The sequence below is a fragment of the Oratosquilla oratoria genome, chromosome 33, assembly GCF_046742065.1.
Source record: "Oratosquilla oratoria isolate Oo_2021 chromosome 33, ASM4674206v1, whole genome shotgun sequence".
Taxonomy (NCBI): Eukaryota; Metazoa; Arthropoda; class Malacostraca; order Stomatopoda; family Squillidae; genus Oratosquilla; species Oratosquilla oratoria.
In genome coordinates this window covers 5745223-5765146 of record NC_134809.1, presented here as the reverse complement: position 1 = coordinate 5765146, position 19924 = coordinate 5745223, and the positions used below count along the sequence as shown (strand labels likewise).

Genomic DNA, 19924 nt, shown 5'->3' with positions numbered 1-19924 from the left:
ATTTATCTAGCATTCCTAATATACGTGTTTATGCAATCGTACATTTCCCTACCGTTGTACTACACAAGGCAATTATAAAGAATAAATGTCAAATGTCTTGAATAATTTACACCCTTGTAGTTTTTGTCCTTCAGTACTTACCTCTGACAGGCCTACGATATCAACACCAGTCCATGGGCGCTTGTTCAAAACTTGACAATATTATTTCAATTGTATTCAAGAAGTTGTATCGTCTCGAGGAAGATAGGCCGGTTGTCCTGCAGTGGACACCTTCAAGGATGAAGACCGCGTTCTTGTCCTCCAAAGTGTTCTCAACCTCCAGTGTAACCAACCTTCAACACGTTCTCACCCTCCAAAGTGTTTTCCATTTCTCCATCGTGGTAATGCAGCAATTGGGTTTAGCTTTGAGTAAGAACAGGCGACCATATGCATCCGAGGCGGAAGTCTCCGGCGCGAATAACGTCAGGTTCGATCGAAACTCTACTTTTAGGTTCGAGTCCGACACCCCCTACCTCCACCTTAGTTGCATAAAACCGACTCATCTTATTCAGAATATATACTACGAAATGTACCATCATCCCGAGTTGTCAAAAATTGTACCCAATTTCCAAATTAAGATTTTTGTTGGGTTAACATTTTTTTTATTGATGGATTTATCAAATTCCATTTACCATTTCTAGCACGATGGTTATTTTGTATTCTTTATATATTGGTTTCTCCAGGTATCTTTGAAATAAAAGACGGATTGATACATCACATTCGTTTATTGGGTTTTCATTGTACGATCACAATGGACGAGAGGACGACTACATACATTATTTACATTTTATTATTTACACTTTTATTGACCAGGAGACCAGCCAGGAACCACTTAGTCATCCTACTAACCCTACCCACACTCTGCAAAGAAAAAATTGTATACGTGTGAGCAAGTGTACACTCACATACGTACATGTGTTACCTGGGTATATGTGAACATATGGTTCACTTACATAGACTGTATATATACACTTAAGACTTGCAGGTATATGGATATAAAAAACAGGTTTCGAGTGCAAGGGTAGGTGGGTTTGCTGTGGATATTGATAGACCTAGCAACTTTCCTATCCCCGCTGTGGGTGGATGAAAACCTCTATCCTTGAAAAAATAAAAAATAGATAAATAAAAATTCAGAATCTGAAGCCATACCCTGTTATGACAAACGATCGTATGTTTATAGGGAAACTGGCGATATTTACTGAATTTTGGGGGCCTCAGATTCAGTGGTTAAGAATACAGACCAAAGACTTACAAAAGTACTGGCTGATCATTAAATCTTGATCTACGAAAGCTGCACACTTCTTCAGAAGCCTTAAAAAGTGGTTTTTACATGCAGGTAAAAGAATAAATCATTTCTCTTTTACCTCTGAAAAGAGTGGCCTGTAGCTTATAAGAAATATATATCTATACATCTATATATACTATGAGAGGCTGTGGCTAAATACACGCGCGCACACAAACACACAAAGGAGTCTTCACAACATCCACAAAACTGAACGTTAACAGGTTTTTGTCAGTTCAAAAGTACGCATGGGCGTACTGTTCGTTATTTACGACATGCTTAAAAGTAAAATATTGTCTGCGAAAACTTGTTAACGCTTACGGTCTTTTGGTTGTTCTGTAAACTCAGATTTGGTACAGTGGAAACATAAATCCGGGGGGAAACTATGAAATCTGCGGCCACATGACCGGATGCACATCCGTGCATGACCTAAATACAATGTGGGGCAGATAGAGGAGCTCAACTTTAAATTCATCAAAACATACAATATTCACTATTAGGAAAAAAACACACACGTACAGAAATTCAAGGACTTCATGCCTGCCACAAACAAATGCCTGGGAATTCATGAGCTGCAACATTTGCGAGCTCAAAATAGGAAAAAAAATAAAATACAAACATGAATATAATATGGACATCACACAGTGTGCCCGGGGACTAAATATTCCCTATCCTTTAAAAGGGGATGGGATGGTAACTAGAAAGGAACTTGAAGATTCAAAGCGGCAAAGCAAGACTTCTAGGTTTACTAGAAGCCTCGGCTCCTAGAAGCTAAGGAATTGTTCTTTTCTTTGCTTCCACGTGGGAGAAAAGATATTAACAGTCCAACCAATTCTTCTCGTCATGCAGCGTAAGGTAGAGCATCCTTTCCTTTAATATGTATAAACAAATAAAACACCTCTTCATTTATAAATCGTGACACTGCTGCATTCTCGACCTAAACACTTCTCCTGTGTATCTTTTATGTTATACATGAAAAAAATCCTTACTCCTACATGTAAAGATTAGGCATTCTTCTCCCGCTCACATAAAAGTTTTCCCACAAAACCACTCCACAAGTGGAGGGAACACACCCGCTCCACTTTTATAAGGAGAGAGAGCTTCCTTCCCATCCTCCACAAGCACATGATGTGGAGTATGCTGCAGAAGAATCACTCTCCACACAAGCCTCAAGCATCAAGCGAGAGAGAGTTAGCCATCAACTACTTTCTCGATATCCAACTTTCACGTCATCCTCGACAACCAACCTTCCCGTTCTCCTCCAGATGTCGTCCTCGAGATGGAACCATGTCGTCCTTAAAGACCGAACAACTACCTCGTCCTCGAAATGGGACTCTCGCATCACCCTCGACACATGCTGCTGATGAAAGGCGAACCACTGGCCGCAGTATGAAGACGACCTTGATGAGGACTTCGAGTAGGGTCACGAGGTTATATGGTTTCAGTCATGTGTATACGTAGCTGACCTATCCCTTACGAATGTTTGCTTCTGACTGTACGCGGTCTTGTACGCGTGTGCACATGCATGTGGGTCACGTGTGTACACCTGCAGGAATATTTGCTTGTGGCTGTACACATGCTTACACGTGTGTACACTTGTGTAGACGTGCATTGTGTGTGTTTGTGTTTGTGTGTTTTACAAGTAAAATGCACCGGACTCGGAAACAGGTAATTTAATCCCGACGTTTCGAACCCTGCCCGGGGTTCATCCTCAGGGGTTACTATAACCCTTGAGGACGAACCCCGGACAGGGTTTGAACCGTCAGGATTAAATTACCAGTTTTTTTCCTGTGCATTTTACACCATCATGGTTCCTGGACTCCATTTTTTCGTATACACACCTACAAGCATGTCCACACACGTGTGTACAGTGCACATGTACGTACATCCGTGTACACGCCAGCAAGAATACGTTTCCACGAGCGTTCGTACATCGATGTGCAGGTGTGTATAGTGTTTATCGACTAGGCCTAAGCTGGAAAAAACTGCGCATCCTTATATGGTATGCATGTGTGGTTATGTGTGTCACTGCGCATGCGCTTTGTGCGGTTGCCTACTCTTGTATATGGTCGATGATTAGTCACATGTCGAGTTCAAGTGAGTTTGAGGAGAGTACACGCCTACATGCGTGTGTACGTGCGTGCGTGCGTATGTATTTGCATATTTAACTTGATAAATAAAAAGCCAAGATAGAAGGGAAATGAATAAATGATGGGATGCACGCCTCATGTGGCCACATACCTTACAAGAGTGAAGAAGCCTTATGGTACATAGATGCACCAACTAGATACAAATAGGCACACGCACGAACACACGTAGTGCATGCACAGCATCGTGTATACGTGTTTATGGGGCTCTATTGATGTAGTTTCAGACACTTGTACAAGAAAACGTACAAATAGTTAACGAGCTTGTACACACGCGACCAAACCAGAGTACTGATGATTGAACGTGTGTTTAAGTGTAAGAACACGAGTACAAACATCTCGGGAACGTGTGAACGACACGAAAAGAACGGCCTGAACGTCCCTGCGGTTAATGTAAACACGTATCAACCTCTTCAACACGGCGGTACACTTTACGAATTCTATTTTAGCGAAGACAAATTTTATACATTTTATTTTGGCGAGGAACAATTTTAAGTGTGAAAGGGGAAGATTTTAGGCTGAAGTCCGCCCTTTGAGGTATTTCAATTTGTTTGTTTAACTTGAAAATATATAAATGCCGCCACTGTATTGAGTAGGTTTGTTTACGTCAGTGCAAGTGTGCGTGTCTGTGCGAATGTGCATCGACAAGAGCATGTTTGAGACCACAAGAGTACAAGTAAACATCATTATCCTTCCTATCTTCAAAGTGCCATGGAGTGGTAAGGAGAGGAGGCAGTGGGGGGGGAGGGATGATAAGCTGAAGAGCCTACGCCCTGTGCACTTAGTCTGTTGGGGCAAGTAACACTCGCATCTGGGAATCTGAGGGAAGTGCGGGATTCGAACCCACAACTAATCGAATGCGAAACCACCACACTTCCTATTAAGCCACCAGTGTACATTGAAGAGGAAGGATGTTTTACTTCTAATTACTTATGATCAACACGAACACATATGCAACGCGCGCACGCACACGCACAGGATTCAATCCTTACCCCTATCTCGAATACCTGCACGCACGTGCGTTTATGTAACACATTGTAAAGTTAGCACTCAACAAGCGTGTTAGCCTCTGGATGCTAGTTTCCAGCATGGACTTGGATCTTTCATGGAACTTATTAGGTATTGCTGGTGTACAGTCAGTGCCCTGGGCGTGACAAGCATGTCACACACTAAGAGGTGAACTTGACAAGGAAGGGCATGAATGAACTCTAAAAGACGGGAGGACTTGTGCGGACATCGTCACTATCACAAAACTAAACAAACAAGGCAATTCCTTCTTTGTCTCAACACTCGAACTACTACTCCATCGTTTTTCTTTCTTTTATTTGTTCTGGTGCGGGCTGAAGATTGGTGTGGACACTTTCTGGAACGATTACCTTTATCACTTGACACTTTCTTCTTGGTTCTTACTACCACATTCGTGGTAAACAGTTCTCACTTCACCTTAGCCCTAAGAGGGAAGCCTAAAAATCTATAGCCAACTCCAGGAGAATCACAGACCACTCAAGAATAAAGAACAATGTGGGTTCTTCTGAATAGACCACATATCGAGTAGTCGGAGGTACACAAAAGTTCACTTAATTCATAAAAGTTCATAGAACTAACACAAATAGATCTTGTGGGGGAAGGTGAGGGGGATTCCTTGACAGTCTCTCGGCCCTCTGAGTGTGAACCTCACCCTTCAGCAGGAACTCTCCTCCCCTCACCCCCCAACGCAAAAGAAAAAAAAATCTTTGGGTTTCTAATCGGGTCACGTACATGACCCGGGAAAATGTGCGAGTAGACACTTGACAAGCATTCTTGAGGACTAGAGTGACTCCACGGAAGTCTTCGAGGGCGTAAGGTGTGAAATGGAAGTGTGAGACGAGTGTGACAGATGAGAGTCGTTAGAGTCTCGAGAGTCGAGTTGTTTCCTCGAAGAAGTCGAGACCGAGGAAGCGTTGGCCCTCCAGGAGGCCCTTGGGCCGACACTGAGGCGGTCGCAGAAGGTACCCCTGATGGAGTGCCAAACTTTGCGTGTGCACGTGAAGGCCAAGAAGATGAATAGCCCCTGAAAGGAGTTGAGGACGACAAAGATGTACCATATCGGCTCAAGGTTCAGGTAGCCGGCGACAATACCCGAGATCCACGTCAGCCCCATCAGGAGGGCGAGTCGCATGTAGAGCTTGAACTGGTCCTGCTGCTGAGGTGAGCAGGAGGTCATCTTGGCTGTGGACTGAGTGCTGGCGGCCACCATCCTTACGGCGAAGATGAATAGGATGATGTTGAAGGCCATGATGGTGGCCAAAGGCGCAGCGAAGAACACAAGCAGCGCCTTCCGCTGCCCAAACCAGCAGCGGAACTCTCCCATCATGGGCAGGTAGGCTCGGGAGACCTCTTCGGGGCGTTGGAGATCGATAGCCACCAGCGTCCCGAGAGCCGCTGCTGGAAGGATCCACCCGTAGAAGGAGTAGGCCACAAATTTCTTCCACTGGCGCCCTGTTGACACGCGCAGCTCCGAAGTGGCCATACGAAGCGTCCTCCAGATGTCAAAGGCCATCACGTTCATCCAACAGAAGGAGGCAAGGAAGAAGTAATACATGACGGCCGCGAGCACGAAGCACTCCGGCTTCCCCGGCTCTCCGAATTGTCCGAGGATGAAGGCCACATACGCCGTCAGGAGAGCCACGCATAGGGACGCCAAGTTCTTCCCCGACAGGTTTCGGAGCTCGGGCACCACGACGAAGGCCAAGAGGTGAAGGACGATGCAGACGGAGGAGATGCTCAGGCCGACGATGGTGACCCAGGCCATGGTGGCAGAGAACTTGTCCACTTGGAGTTCGGGGGCGCACACGAGGATTCCGTCCTGGTGAGTCTCGTACTCGTCCGGCTTGTACGTCCTCCGGTACTTTTCGACGAAGATCGTATTGTTGGGCTTCCTCTCGAAATCCTCCTCATGTAGGAAGAGCCTCAAACAATTCAAGGTCTGAGGCGCCCGAGTCTCTGCCTCTGTTGGAGACTCCGTAGCCTCGGTTTCCGTGACCCCTACTAGAGCGTTGGTAGACTCAGAGGGCGTAAATGGGGTAGAGGAGTTTGGACTCGAAAATGAAGTTGAAGGAGTTGCATCTGTAACACTCAAAGACGCCGGGGAGGCCGAATCATCGGGAGTTTGCGAGGCTGAAGAAGATGTGGAAGTACTCGACGACGGCAGTTCTTTCATCTGCGAAGACTCCGATCGAGAGGGTGACGTCTCATCGGGGAAGATTATAATGTTCCCTTTTGCAAACGGTTCCTCAGAAGTTGTTGTTGTTGTTGTTGGCGTTGTTGGCGGTGGTGGTGCTGGTGTTGCTGTCGTGGTGGAAGACTCGGTAGTGTCGCTTCCGTTAGTCGATGTAGATAAAGGTGTAGTCGCCTCTGGAACATAGGAAGGCTTGGTACTTGAGACCAAGTTGAAATCTCCAGCTGGAAGACACCTGCCGTTACGGTATTCATGCTGAGGCCTCCCGCAGAAGACGTCCCGGCACTTCTTGAAGAATGGGTCCCAGATCTCCGAGGACCTACAAGAGGATCCAACCAAGCCTCCTCCGTTAGGGTCACTGAAGTCGAGGAGGAGGGAGAACGACACGGGGGAGAAGTCGTCGAAGGGAAGGAACCTGGTGAAGATCTGGTTCGAACAAGACGTAGCGTTCTCGTTCACCCGGTTGCAGGTGGCACAATGGGCGTTCCGGTAGGACGTGTCGTAGTTGTACACCACAGCTGTGTACGACGCGCAGAGTTCGGCCACGTCCCCGTCGGTCCAGTTCGCAGCACAGGTGGAAATGGACTTCTTGCAGTTCCTGATAGTGTGGACTACAGTCTCCGGCATGACAGGGTCCACGTAGCAGGTATGGAAGGACCCGTCAACCTCCAAGCCCCAAGCAAGTTTGACATCGTTGTACGTGATGTTCCTCTTGACGAACTCCTTCGTCAGGTTGCCATAGCTACGATGGTAATCGTGTAGCGTCGGGCAATCCAGCTGTGGCGTCCAACGGACTAGGTACTCCGGGTCCTCTCTACTGCAGAGGGCGCAGTAGGAGTTGGTGTAAGTCACGGAGGAGGAGAGACTCGTCACGGGCATGTCAATGACAGGGTCCTTCCTCTCAGAGTTCGTACTCGGGTCGCCCTCCTGGCACAAGCGGGCAACCTCGGCGTCCTCCCAGTCCACGGCGCAGTGTCCACGCATGTAGACGTCACCGAACTGTTTCATGTGGACACAAGCGAAGACGTCCTTGTTCCTGGCCTGCTCCTCGGGATTGTAAGCATTCGCGTCCTTGCAGCAGTCGCCGTAGCGAGCACACAGGTCGTCGCAGAAGCACGAACGAGTCTTCCAGTTGGGCGCCTCCACGAGGCGAGCGCCCTTGTCCGCAGAGCACGTGGTCATCTGCAGACACTTGTCCCCTCTACGTCCACCCCCGTCAGGATTCCGCCCCATCGCGGGGCCGGCTAACAGTACACACATCACAATCACCATCATCATCGCGGCACGTAAGGTCACAACACTGTATCCGGGCATCGTCGTCATATCGAGAGAAGATTTATTCCGAGTACGCATCACCTCGGAGCTAGCCGGGGTTAGCTGGTGCACATGTCCGAGAGACAGGTGGAAGAGCGCGTGGAGGTGTGGGCAGGAGCACAGACCGACACGTCCTCCCGCTGTCGTGGTCGGAGCAAGACTAACGTGACGTCACCACTCCTCGCTTACCGCCAGGTTTGTTTCTGAAGCGCGCTGTTGATTTTGGTGCTATTTTCTATCTCACAATCTCCACTAAATGTCAACTTCAGTCTTCTCTTACTCGAATTTAATTATTAAAACCGGAGAGAATATACATTTCATGATTTAAAACTTATCTGCAATCGCTGTCTGCAGATAGAATACCCTTCCGACCAATCACAGAGCGCTGAAGACTGTGTCGTCACGTCATCGTCGTCGCGGCTCAGCCAATAGGAGCGCAGGGTTTCTTTCAGAGGTGGGTAGATCGACGGCGGGGCGTTTCCTGTGAGAGAAGACACACCGTAACGTTAGTTTCCGTTCTCAACTCGAGTCTCTCGAGCAGGTGAGGTATAAAGGTGAGCATGCTCATAGTTATAACATTTCTAGAGATGGCGACACACTAGGCTAGCGTGATACTTACTTTTGCCACTGAGTAGAAACGACTTCGGTTGCAATATTCTAGACTTCCGTAAAATCACCAACAATGTATCTAACATTCTTATAGGTTTAACTCCCTAGTTCGTCATTCAGCTTCAAGAATAATGTGACATTTTGAAATTTGAAGAAAAAACAAGATAGTATCCGACGTCGTTTTTACCCAAACAAAGTAGCAAAAGCAAGTAGCATTCTAGCAAGAAATGCCAAGTGTGCCATCACCTTAACACTATTCTTAGGGGTAACTCTTCATCCAAAAAAAGCTAAGATAAAAGTGGAAGTAAATTGGTGGGTGATGGGTGCATGCCTAGACTGGCTAACTCCTCATAATGGGAGAAGAAGATTGCATATATTATATATAGAACACGTACAAGAGAATGTTCAACTCTATTCTTGCATTACTGACACGACACTTGGGCTTATGCATGTATGTATATATGTATATGTGCGTGTACGTGTGCATGTGTGGTGTGTTTGCGCCTGTATGTGCATGTGTGGTGTATGTGCGTGTACGTTTACGTATGCATGTGTGGTGTATGTGCGTTTACGTGTGCATGTGTAGCGTGCGCCTATATGTGCGTGTGTGTTTACGTGTGCATGTGTAGCGTGCGCCTATATGTGCGTGTGTGTTTACGTGTGCATATGTAGTGTGAGCCTGTATGTGCGTGTGCGTTTATGTACGTGTGCATGTGTAGTGTGAGCCTGTATGTGCGTGTGCGTTTATGTACGTGTGCATGTGTAGTGTGTGGCTGTATGTGCGTGTGCGTTTATGTGTGTATGTGCGTGTGCGTTTGTGTGTGTGTGCACGTGCATGTACGCGTCTCTCACTTCGTTCATTCACAGGTCTCGCCCGAAGAGGCTTCCGTGCTTCCCTACCCACACAAACTATTCACAAAATGATCCACGTACATGCTTATACACGCATGCACGCACGCCACCACCCCACACACAAGATACACATTTCGACCAATTCCACAAACACACGAACGAAATATCTAATCATAGACGTCTATCGCCTCGTGTCAAGTGAGGTCATACACCCCCTCCCCCCCACGGTTTTATCTTGCTTGTCCATGTGTGCGCGCGCGCACACACACTGATGTGTAATCTTACTATCTGATGTTATATTCAGTCTAGAGAGACATCAGTAAGCATGTATGGATCAATAGACCGGGCGGGTAGCGGCATAGTAAAATTATAATAGTACTAATACTATTGATGATACTAATAATAACATAATACTAAAAGAGGACTAGTATATATATACATATACATATACATACACAAGCTGCATTTAAGTTTTGTTGTTCCTCCACTACTACACACACTCAGGGTCTTTCATACGAATGATCAGTCAACCCGCAGACCTAGGCGATCATTCTTGTTGGCCTTTTATTATTATTTTTTCATAACTACCAATATGGGATTCTACCCACATTAAGGAAACTTCTAGTTGTTTTAAGCCTCGCGTGATCTACCAAGAGAAATCTTGTGAATGTATCGTGGCAGTCACCAGCAGCCCATGGTGACCAACACTAAAGAAAACGGAGTGTGAGAGACATCGTGGCAGTGGACTTTGTGTCGGCCAACTATAGACGGGCTCATAGCTTCCAGGAGATGCCTCGGGGCTGCTACAGAACAATAAAGAGGCTTTGATGATGATGAGAAGCGGCGCCCACAGGAGCCGATGATGAGAATTTGATTGGACGATGATTAGAAGGCATGATAGGGCAGGGACGAGAGTGGAGGCGAGGCATGAGATCCACTTCCCCTTCCCTTCCCCTCCCATTCTCTTCACTTCCCATTCCCTTCCCTTCCCCTCCCCTCCCCTTCCCCTCCCATTACCTCCCCCTTCCTTCTCAGTCCCTTCCCATCCCCTTTTCATCCCTTCCCATTCCCTTTTCCTCCCTTCCCCTCCCCTCTTCCTTTCCCCTTTCCTTTCCCTTCACTATTCTTCAAACTCTTCCCATCCTTCTTGCTCCCTCCAATCCATCTCATAATCGCTCTCGCTTCCCCCTTCCCATGTTCAGTTCCTCCTTCATTTGCGTCACATCGGGTGATGTGTCCATCTAGCTTCACCTCCCTCCCTTCTTCCCCTCAGGGACACAGCTGGGTTTCATTCAGTGCCTATTCACGACGAGTTAAGACAGTTTCAGAAACAAAATTAAGCCAAGACTCTCACAAACGCACGTATTAGGTACGAAAATTGAAGAGGAAGAGACAAGACCACAAGAGCATTGCCCCTTTCCTGTATACTACAATTAGGAAAATACATTAACTCATCATCTACCTGAGACATCGCCACTGAGCTAATACCCAACATCAAAGCGACCATCCCACCCAGTAATCAAACCTTTACCTTTACGAATAGAAACTCCCACTGCCACCACCACCACCACCACCTCTCCGTGCCCCTCCTCCATCAGCGACTGCATTCGAAAAGGTAATGGAACCGTCTTTAACGAGATTGGTTCTATTACGAGACGACTTTGGTTAATGTCTATGGCAATAATAATGATAATGATAATAATAAAATAAGCTATTATATAAGATTTGTGTTATTATTGGAGATTGTTAGCATTACGGAATGTTATTGGTAAACTATTATTAAAGTTTAGGCAATTTTCATAATTGTCGTAGCCGTTACCCACTGATGACGTGATAACGTTTGAATACGACAGGGAACCTCTTTCTCGATGGATCTTCCTCACACTGACAAACAAGTTTGCTTGTCCAAGTGTAAAAACATAAGATTACGCCCCAAGAGGATCAACATCCTGTTTGTTTTTATTAATTTATTTGTTTTGATTTATTCGTATGTATCCATTCATTTATTTACAAATACCTATTTGTTTATTTTGCAGTTCTGCACTTCATGTCATATGCCAAGGCACAAATATAATTAAACAAACTAGTAAATAGATAAACAAGTAAATAAATATAAATAAATGGATAGATGAAAACAAAATATCACGTACAGTATTACCATACGAAATTCAACAGTCCCAATATCGCGGTGTCCATTGCCTGTACCTTTACCACGGCGACTTGAACATTTCGGATAATATTTGAGGATAGGGGAGGTTATGCGGGAGAACCTAGACTCCTTAAAGTAGGGAGGGGGGGATCTCTACCTTTCTAGAACCTACTTTTAAGTAGAATTAAATCCGTTGGACGAATAACAAACTCTTCTTTGTAGAAACAAAATATCAAAGCTTGAACAAAAACCATCAGGTGATCTTTTTGGAAGTATTTTAGGAGCCATTAAGAGATTCAAGTTTGTTTTAGAAATTAGTTCACCCTATGGCGATATCACCATGTAGGTAACGCGTTGACATATAAAAATGAACGCAAGCAGATAGAAGTCACAGGCGAGGAATTTGAAGTAACATGCACTGTCACTTGTCATAGCAGGTGATAGTGTATTGGATATAATTTTAACTCCTCACAGATTGTAATACGTGATCGGAAAAAAGTCCTTAGTAAAAAAAAAATAATTATAAATGCATAAATAATAAATATATAGTTAAATAAAAACATGGGGTCGGTCTCTAAACATTTCAAAATTCATTTTTTTTTCCCCTTGAGGTAACCTCTCTGAAGAGAAATGTGGATTGGTTGCCTGCTGCGAGATGGTTCGCCAGTCTACCTTCTCACCCAAAACCTTTAGGTTCAAAGACAGATCCATCCATTATTCCTGCCTCCTTTTCCCTTTATCATTTCCCCCCTTTTTCCTCCTTTGCCGCTCACTCCAGGCAAGATCTCTACATCTCCATCATCCACGGCACGCGGACGCGGGTTTCTTCCTTTTTTAATGACCATTTGGGCGCCTGCCCGGGATCAGAACAGTCCAGACGCTGCCCATCTGCCCACACCTGACGAAGACGAAGACGATGATGACTGCGACCACCATCACGTCCCTACCCAGACGCCACCCAGCCCGCCTACATGTCCCGGATGGCCGCTGCAGCCCCCCGGACAGCAGAGCTGGCTCCAGGAGAGGGCCTCACGTCACCTGCCTCGTACCGGTTACCTAATCCGGGAATGACGAGAGCCCGGTAATTCCCGGATTGTGGGATTTGAGATAATTGAAATGACGTCACTGGTCGGACTGGGTCGGATCTGAGGGGATGTGGATAGTACGAGGTAGCAGGGGAGTGAGGGAGGGCAGAGGTGGTATGGGAGAGATGGGTGAGGGGGGATACATGTTAGAACAAAGACTAAGAGACGTAGGGCGACGGTGAGGTGCGATGAGAAAGAAATAGAGCGAAAACGAGTGAATGAAAGAATGGAGGAAGGAACAGAAGAACTGATGAAGGAAGGAAGGAAGGGAGAGAGAATGAGGGACAGAAAGGAAGGAAAGAAGAAAGTAGTAATACACATCACGGCAAAACACGATGCAACACGACATAACACCACAAAACATGATACAAGACAAAACACGACAACATAGCAAAATACAAGGCTGCAAAACAGAATATAATGCAAAACAAAACACGACACAACACTATACACTGCAAAACATGATACAACACGGCAAAACATGATACAACATGGGCAAACATGATACAACATGGGCAAACATGATACAACATGGGCAAACATGATACAACATGGGCAAACATGATGCAACATGGGCAAACATGATGCAACATGGGCAAACATGATGCAACATGGCCAAACATGATACAACATGGCCAAACATGATACAACATGGCCAAATATGATACATGGCCAAACACGACACAGAAAAACAATACAACCAAACGATATAAAAATATACAAACAATACACAGCACAAAACAATAAAACACGACAATCTCACAACACAAGACGAAACTACATTCTGAAGATGTAAAGGAAGCGAGCGAGGAGGGAGGAGTTGATTAGCGAGGGGGGACTGAACGTGGGTCATTAACAAGAGATCAATGTAATTACAGTATGATCCCCTCTAGGCCATAACGACAAACCCCTAATACCCTCGCACTATTAACGCGAACACGCACACAAACACTTATGTAGTAGGTGCGTATGTACTAAAACGCACGCTCATACAAGCACGCGCACACACGTACAATAACACTTATGAACATTTATCTTGATTTAAGTCTGAAAGTCAACACTATCACTAGTGCTAAATTGTATTTGAACATTTTAATACTTGCTAAACTAGTAGTTAAGCCTTTTTGGTTAAAATAACTAGAAGCAGGGCTCTTCAGTTAAGTATATGCTAACAGTGACCTAGTACACTCATCCTTTCGAGGATGATTCAGCGCCTCTCGAGTGTGAGGTCAACTGTTGACCTCAGTCTCGTTCCGGTCTTGGTCTTCCTTGAAAAGGAACCGAACTCCGAAGTAGCCCATACAGGTTGAGGGAGGAAGTGTATATGTATGCATACACAGAACGGTATCCTGCCGACTCTCCGGGAGGTCTTGGCACACAAAGAAAACAACTCTAAGGTAGCCAGTTTTGTTTTTTGTCGTTTTCGGATTTTTCTTTTTCTTCTCTCTGGAGCATCAGCGCTGTGGCCAATCAAGAAGAACGCATTTGCATTTTTTTTTCTTTTAATGTTGAGACCGCAGAGCTTTCTTCGACAGTTTCTTCTTACAATTTGCAGACACTATCTCTTCAAGATAGGACATTCACAGAAACTGTACGTATCTAATCCGTTTCAGACATAAGAAAGCAGAAACCAGAACGCACCCCACGAAGACGCCTGGGAGGTCTGGACAGCAACACCCAAGAAGTTCGTTAAAAGGATTTGAATTCGAAAGATAACCGTATTTGTGTCGAGGCCGAGGCGTGCCGAGTTAATCCGAGGCTTTGCGAGCCACCGTAAGGGAGGAGATTCCGTGGGGTTTAGCGGAGATGGAACGTGTTCTCTGACAAACTTCATTACCATTCCGGGCCAAGAAGACATTCCTGAACAAGAAAAGCAAGTGGGGGTTAAGGAGAAGGAGAGGGGGGTGGGAAGAGAAGGAGAGAGAGGTCCAAGGGGCGTGGGCGTGGGCCTGGAAGAAAGATCCAAGGTCAATAGACCAGGAAGGCAAACATTCAAGAACACAATCGGCTTGGGCATTCAAAAGCGGAAGCACGCAGAAAGGAGGGAGGGAGGGAGAGAGAGTCTGTTGGGGTGAGGACGTAAGTTGAGGGTGAGGGCGTGGGCAAGGAGAGTGCGAGAACATGGGCGTGGGGATCGAGAACGCGGGCGTGGGTGTGAAAGAGGGAGGGAGAGGAACGAAAGAAAATGAGGGAATGGAGAAACGGAAGAGGGAGAAGGGTGGAAGGATGGGGGAGTGGGAGGAGAAGGGAGATGAAGAAATATGAGAAGGAAAATAATGAAGAGGTGGAGGAAAGGGAGAGGGAGAAATGAAAGGAAGATGGTGAGTGAAGGGAAGAAGGCTTGCAGAGAGACAAAGGAGGGAGGGCGATAGTGTGTAGCCGGTAGGTTGAGAAAGAGGAAAGGAGGAAGGGAAAGAGCATGAAAGAAGAAAGGAGGGGGAAAAGAACGAAGGAAGGGGGGAGCAGAGAACTAAGGGTGGAGGGGGTAAAGGATGGAGGGAACGAGAGAAGACAAGAGAGAACGAGGGTGGTAAAGGATGGATCGAAGGGGAGGGAGGGAACAAGGGAGTAAAGTAGGAAGGGAGTAAAGGAGGGAGGGAAGGCGGAAAGGAGAGGCGGCTGCTTAGAAGTTGACTTGACCTCAGCCGCCAACAACAAAGGAGAGGAGGTGGTGGCGACCTCGGCCTGACCCCCTCCCCCCTCCCCCTTCGCCCTGAACACCCTCTCCTCTCCCCACCCCCCGACCTGGCCCCGAGCTGGGTCGGGTCGACTCGGTTGTTGAGACGAGAAGGAGTGGAGAGAGAGAGACGCGGTATGAAGGGTAGGGAAGGGGGGAGAATGGTATGGAGGGGTACAGAGACGGGAAGGGAATATATATATATATATATATATATATATATATATATATATATATATATATATATATATATATATATATAGAGAGAGAGAGAGAGAGAGAGAGAGAGAGAGAGAGAGAGAGAGAGAGAGAGAGAGAGAGAGAGAGAGAGAGAGAGAGAGAGAGAGAGAGAGAGAGAGAGAGAGAGAGAGAGAGAGAGAGAGAGAGAAAGAAAGAAGGGTGCGGAGTTGGGGAAAGGTCGGAGAGTATGGGTGTTTATATCCTGACAACTTCCCTAAGTCAATTACACTTTTTTCTCAAAAAACCTTCCCTGAGATGGTCTTCCGCTCGATTTAATTGGTTCACGAAGAGAGGAATAGGGAAGAGAAGAGAAGAAAAGAGAGGAAATGGACATTAACACTTGGTCTCTGTTGCCCTCTATTCTCCATCCTTATCTACCCCAACCACCAATCTACACTCATTTCCCCCAGCCTCAACACACTCCCTTCCAGCCCCCACACATTCCCCTCAAGCCTCCACACACTTCTCCGCAACCTCCATATCCCCCCCAACATCCCTCCATTCCCTCCCAACGTCCCTCCATCCTCCCCAACATCCGCCCATTCCTCCTCAACCTCCTCCACTTCTTCACCGTCCATTCTGATGGAGAGGCTCCGTGGCGGGCGGTCAGAGGCTCAATTGGCCGGACGGTCGGTCGGTGTCCGCCTCGGAAGGCTTTCGGTCACATTGCGGACTCTCATCCGGATTAGCGACCGGATCGCTATGAAGGCGGAGGACCGCGGGGTTGAGGGGGGAGGGAGAAGGGGGCAAGGGCGTGTGTGGGAACGCGTCTCAGACCTACGAGAATTTCGGCCAGAGGGTGTCGCTACGCAGAGGTGAAAAGTAAGGGTGTGCCGATTAATCGTTATCGGCAAGAATCGGCACTTTTTTGTGAATTGGCATCCGCAAGAATCGGCATTGTTTTGAGAATCTGCCGATGACTATGCCGATTCTAAAAAAATAAATGAACAAGTAAATAAATAAATAAATAAATAAATTCTCGCCCATGCTGATTCACCAAAAAAGTGCCGATTCTTGCCGATGCCGATTAATCGGCACACCCCAAGAGAAAAGCACCGGTAACTGGCAAAAGGATGGAAAACAGTGCCGACTCAGTAACCTGAGAAGGATGACGGGAAGAAATGATCCTTAGTGGACAAGGACGAGTGAACGGGTGTGTGTGTGGGTGAGAGGATGGGTGGGTGTGTGAGAGGGTGTGCGTGTGGGTGAGTGAACATATCCGCGTACGTACGTACGCACACATTCATACTATTACGAGAGTACAACAAAACATACCAATACACTCCCCTACCCCCTCCTCGTCCTCTCTCTCTCTCTTTTTTTTTCCCTCCTCTATGCAGCAGTTCAGGGTATCATGAAGCGACACCTATCTCAGGTCACCCTCGAAGACGTATCGAGGTCTGGTGGTTGTTGTCCAACTTTGGGCAAGAGTAATCAAAACTTGACCTCATGGCACTAAGGTTTACGACCCGGGTGAAGCCTGGTGACCCCTCATCAGAGGAGAACACAACACCAACACAAACTATACATCACAGGCTGCCGGTATTGTATGTAGCCTATCTTTTGGATGTGGCCTACGAATTGTTTTCTTAGGTATAGTATGTGGTCTACCTTTTGGATGTGGTCTACGAATTGTTTTCTTTGGTATAGTATGTGGTCTAACTTTTGGATGTGGCCTACAAACTTTCTTTGGTATAGTATGTAGCCTACAATTTTTTCTCTTTTGTACAGTATGTGGCCTACCTTTCCAATTAGGTTAGGTTAGGTTAGGTTAGCCTAAGCTAAACTAACCTAGTTTCAATTTTTTCCTGGAGTAGGACACGTTCAAATAGGATAGGTCACATACTTTACCTGCACCCATCACAGTAGCCAAAAACCTGCCTACTAGAACCAAAGCCATCACCTTTGCCTTTCGTACTCCGATGGTTCTTACGGCGCCAGGTAAACAGTGGATAAGTGACACGAAATTCTAGAAAAAAAAATTATCGCAAAATTGAGGCTCAGTCAAATATATTTGAAACTACCTAACCCCTCTACACCACCCTCCCTCACCTCCCCCCCCGGTCCCTGACCGTGCCCCCTTCCACCCAAACTCTCTACCTTTCCCTGTGGTAATTAACACTAAATTGAGAGACCATGCGCTAACCCACCACGAGAGAAAAGTGAAAAGGAAAGATAAAGGTAATGAAGAGAAAATGATATAGGAAATGAAATATGTAGTTGTAGAAAGATAAATGAAAAAAAGTAAGGGGAAATAGCAAGAAAAATACGAAGGAAAAATAGAAATTACACACATACACACGCAGAGAGAGAGAGAGAGAGAGAGAGAGAGAGAGAGAGAGAGAGAGAGAGAGAGAGAGAGAGAGAGAGAGAGAGAGAGAGAGCGTGTGTGTGTGTGTGTACTACTCGAGATGAGCCAATGCAGTCTTTGGCTCGACACCTGTCCCCAGCAGGTGTTGCAAAGATGGCATCAGAGGCAGGTTATTAAAAAAAAGGGGGGCGACCGGCTGACTTAGTCACCATATGAACTCTGGTGCGAGCCTTGATGAAGCGTTCTCTCGTTACAAAAGCAATGTCGCAATCGTTCTCGTGAAGGGTGCACCTGTCTTACCATTATTTGTAATTACCTCCCACTTCTCTCCCTCCAAATTGGTCTCCAGCTCACGTGCTCAGGGAAAGGGACCACGACAGAAAACGCAAAGCGAATCGGTTACTTGCAAGGCTTGATATGGGTTCCCCACTCTCCTCGTGACCTCCATCTTCTCCTCCTCCTCCTTTCTTCATTACAAAATCCCTAATGTACACTTGAAACCCACTATCGGAGAAATATCAGAAGTACAGGAAAACTGTATATTTCGACCACTATCTGTAGTCCTCATCTGCTGAACAGGACTACAGATAGTAGTCGAAATATACAGTTTACAAATGTGTTATAACATTACAGTTTTCCATAATCCCTAATCTTCACTTCAGTGTCCATTCTTTCCGGTCTCCTCGTCTCCCTCTCTCTTCCCTTTGCCTCATCTTTCCAACACCTTCTCCCTACTCCCAGCTAACCCCCCCCACCCCAGTTATTAAATCAACTTACGTCATTTGTAAGGTCGCTTCTGCTCCAAGGCCACCCAGTGACCAGGTCACGTTAGGTCAGGTCAACATGATTGCCTCATCTTAGGTAAGAGGTCATGACTCAGCCATCGCTGAGAGTGGACGACAGACCAAGTCAACCAAGAATGAGTCACTGATACACCACATTTACCGTCCTCCTCCTCCTCCACTCCTCCTCCCCCCCCCCTTCTGCCAACTCTCTCCGCCTTTGTCGTTCTCATGTCAGTGAAAGGATTTTTTTTTATCTATCAGATGTCTGAATACGATAGTTAGATCCCTGTCGGAATGTGTATCAGGTGATATGACGCACAGCGGGCGACATGTTGTAACGGGTAACGTTAATGTAACGGCACACATGGCCTTGTTTGTTATAAAATGAACAGCACATCGCCCAAAGCACATGCGCGCGCACACATACACGCACATACAATTATGTAAACAATAAATTTTTATCTTCGGTGTAACAATTGGAGAACAAGACAGAACCCTACGAGCGTTGTTCCTTTCCTCTATACTACAATTAGGCAATTAGATATATGCGCACACGCATGCATACACATACATACACACATGCACACACGGAGTGAATCAAGATGCGAGCGTACACACTACGTTCGTAGGGTCTTCCCGCACGACCGTTGGGCCAAGTCCATCGCTACAAGAAGAGGACACGGTTGGCCTGTCAGACTCCTCCTGCGTACCCAAGACAGACAGACAGACACAGACAGACAGACAGACACACACACACAGAGACAGACACACACACACACAGATAGAGACAGACTCTCTCTCTCTTTCTCTCTCCTTCAGTCTTCTCACTCCTTCCTCATAGTCTTATCCTCCACCCATTGTTGTTGTAGTTTAAGGTAAGGGGCAGAGAGGTTTAGGGGAAAAGAAATTGTGAAAGGTAAGACAGGAAGCGTGTTTGCCTGTTTCGCGTTCGCCTAGTTGTCAGTTCGAATCCCGCACTCCCCTCCGATTTTCCGGCAGTCCAGGAGCATTGGGCAAAGATGAAGGCTGTGGGTGCATGTAGGGCGAATTCTGGCGTAGGTTCATAACCTTCTTTCTCATCCTCCGTGTATCTTACCCCAGACTTCCTACCTTCCTCCAGCACAATTTTCAAATTCAAAGATCCTTCTACTTCCAAGCATCACCCTCTTCTTCATGACTCACCCATAGACTATAACCTCTGTTCCCCCACATCAAGG

General features: G+C 46.4%; 1 protein-coding gene across 1 annotated transcript in view; it reads right to left on the bottom strand.

Moving 5' to 3' along the window:
* Positions 1-745: 745 nt before the first annotated feature.
* LOC143017726 (uncharacterized) overlaps positions 746-19924 on the bottom strand; it is a 41685-nt gene continuing 22506 nt past the window's right edge. Inside the window, exon 2 of the mRNA XM_076172511.1 lies at positions 746-8480. Within this exon, the coding sequence (XP_076028626.1) occupies positions 5276-8038 (2763 nt within the window). The 5' untranslated portion in view covers positions 8039-8480 and the 3' untranslated portion in view covers positions 746-5275. The remainder of the gene's footprint in view (positions 8481-19924) is intronic.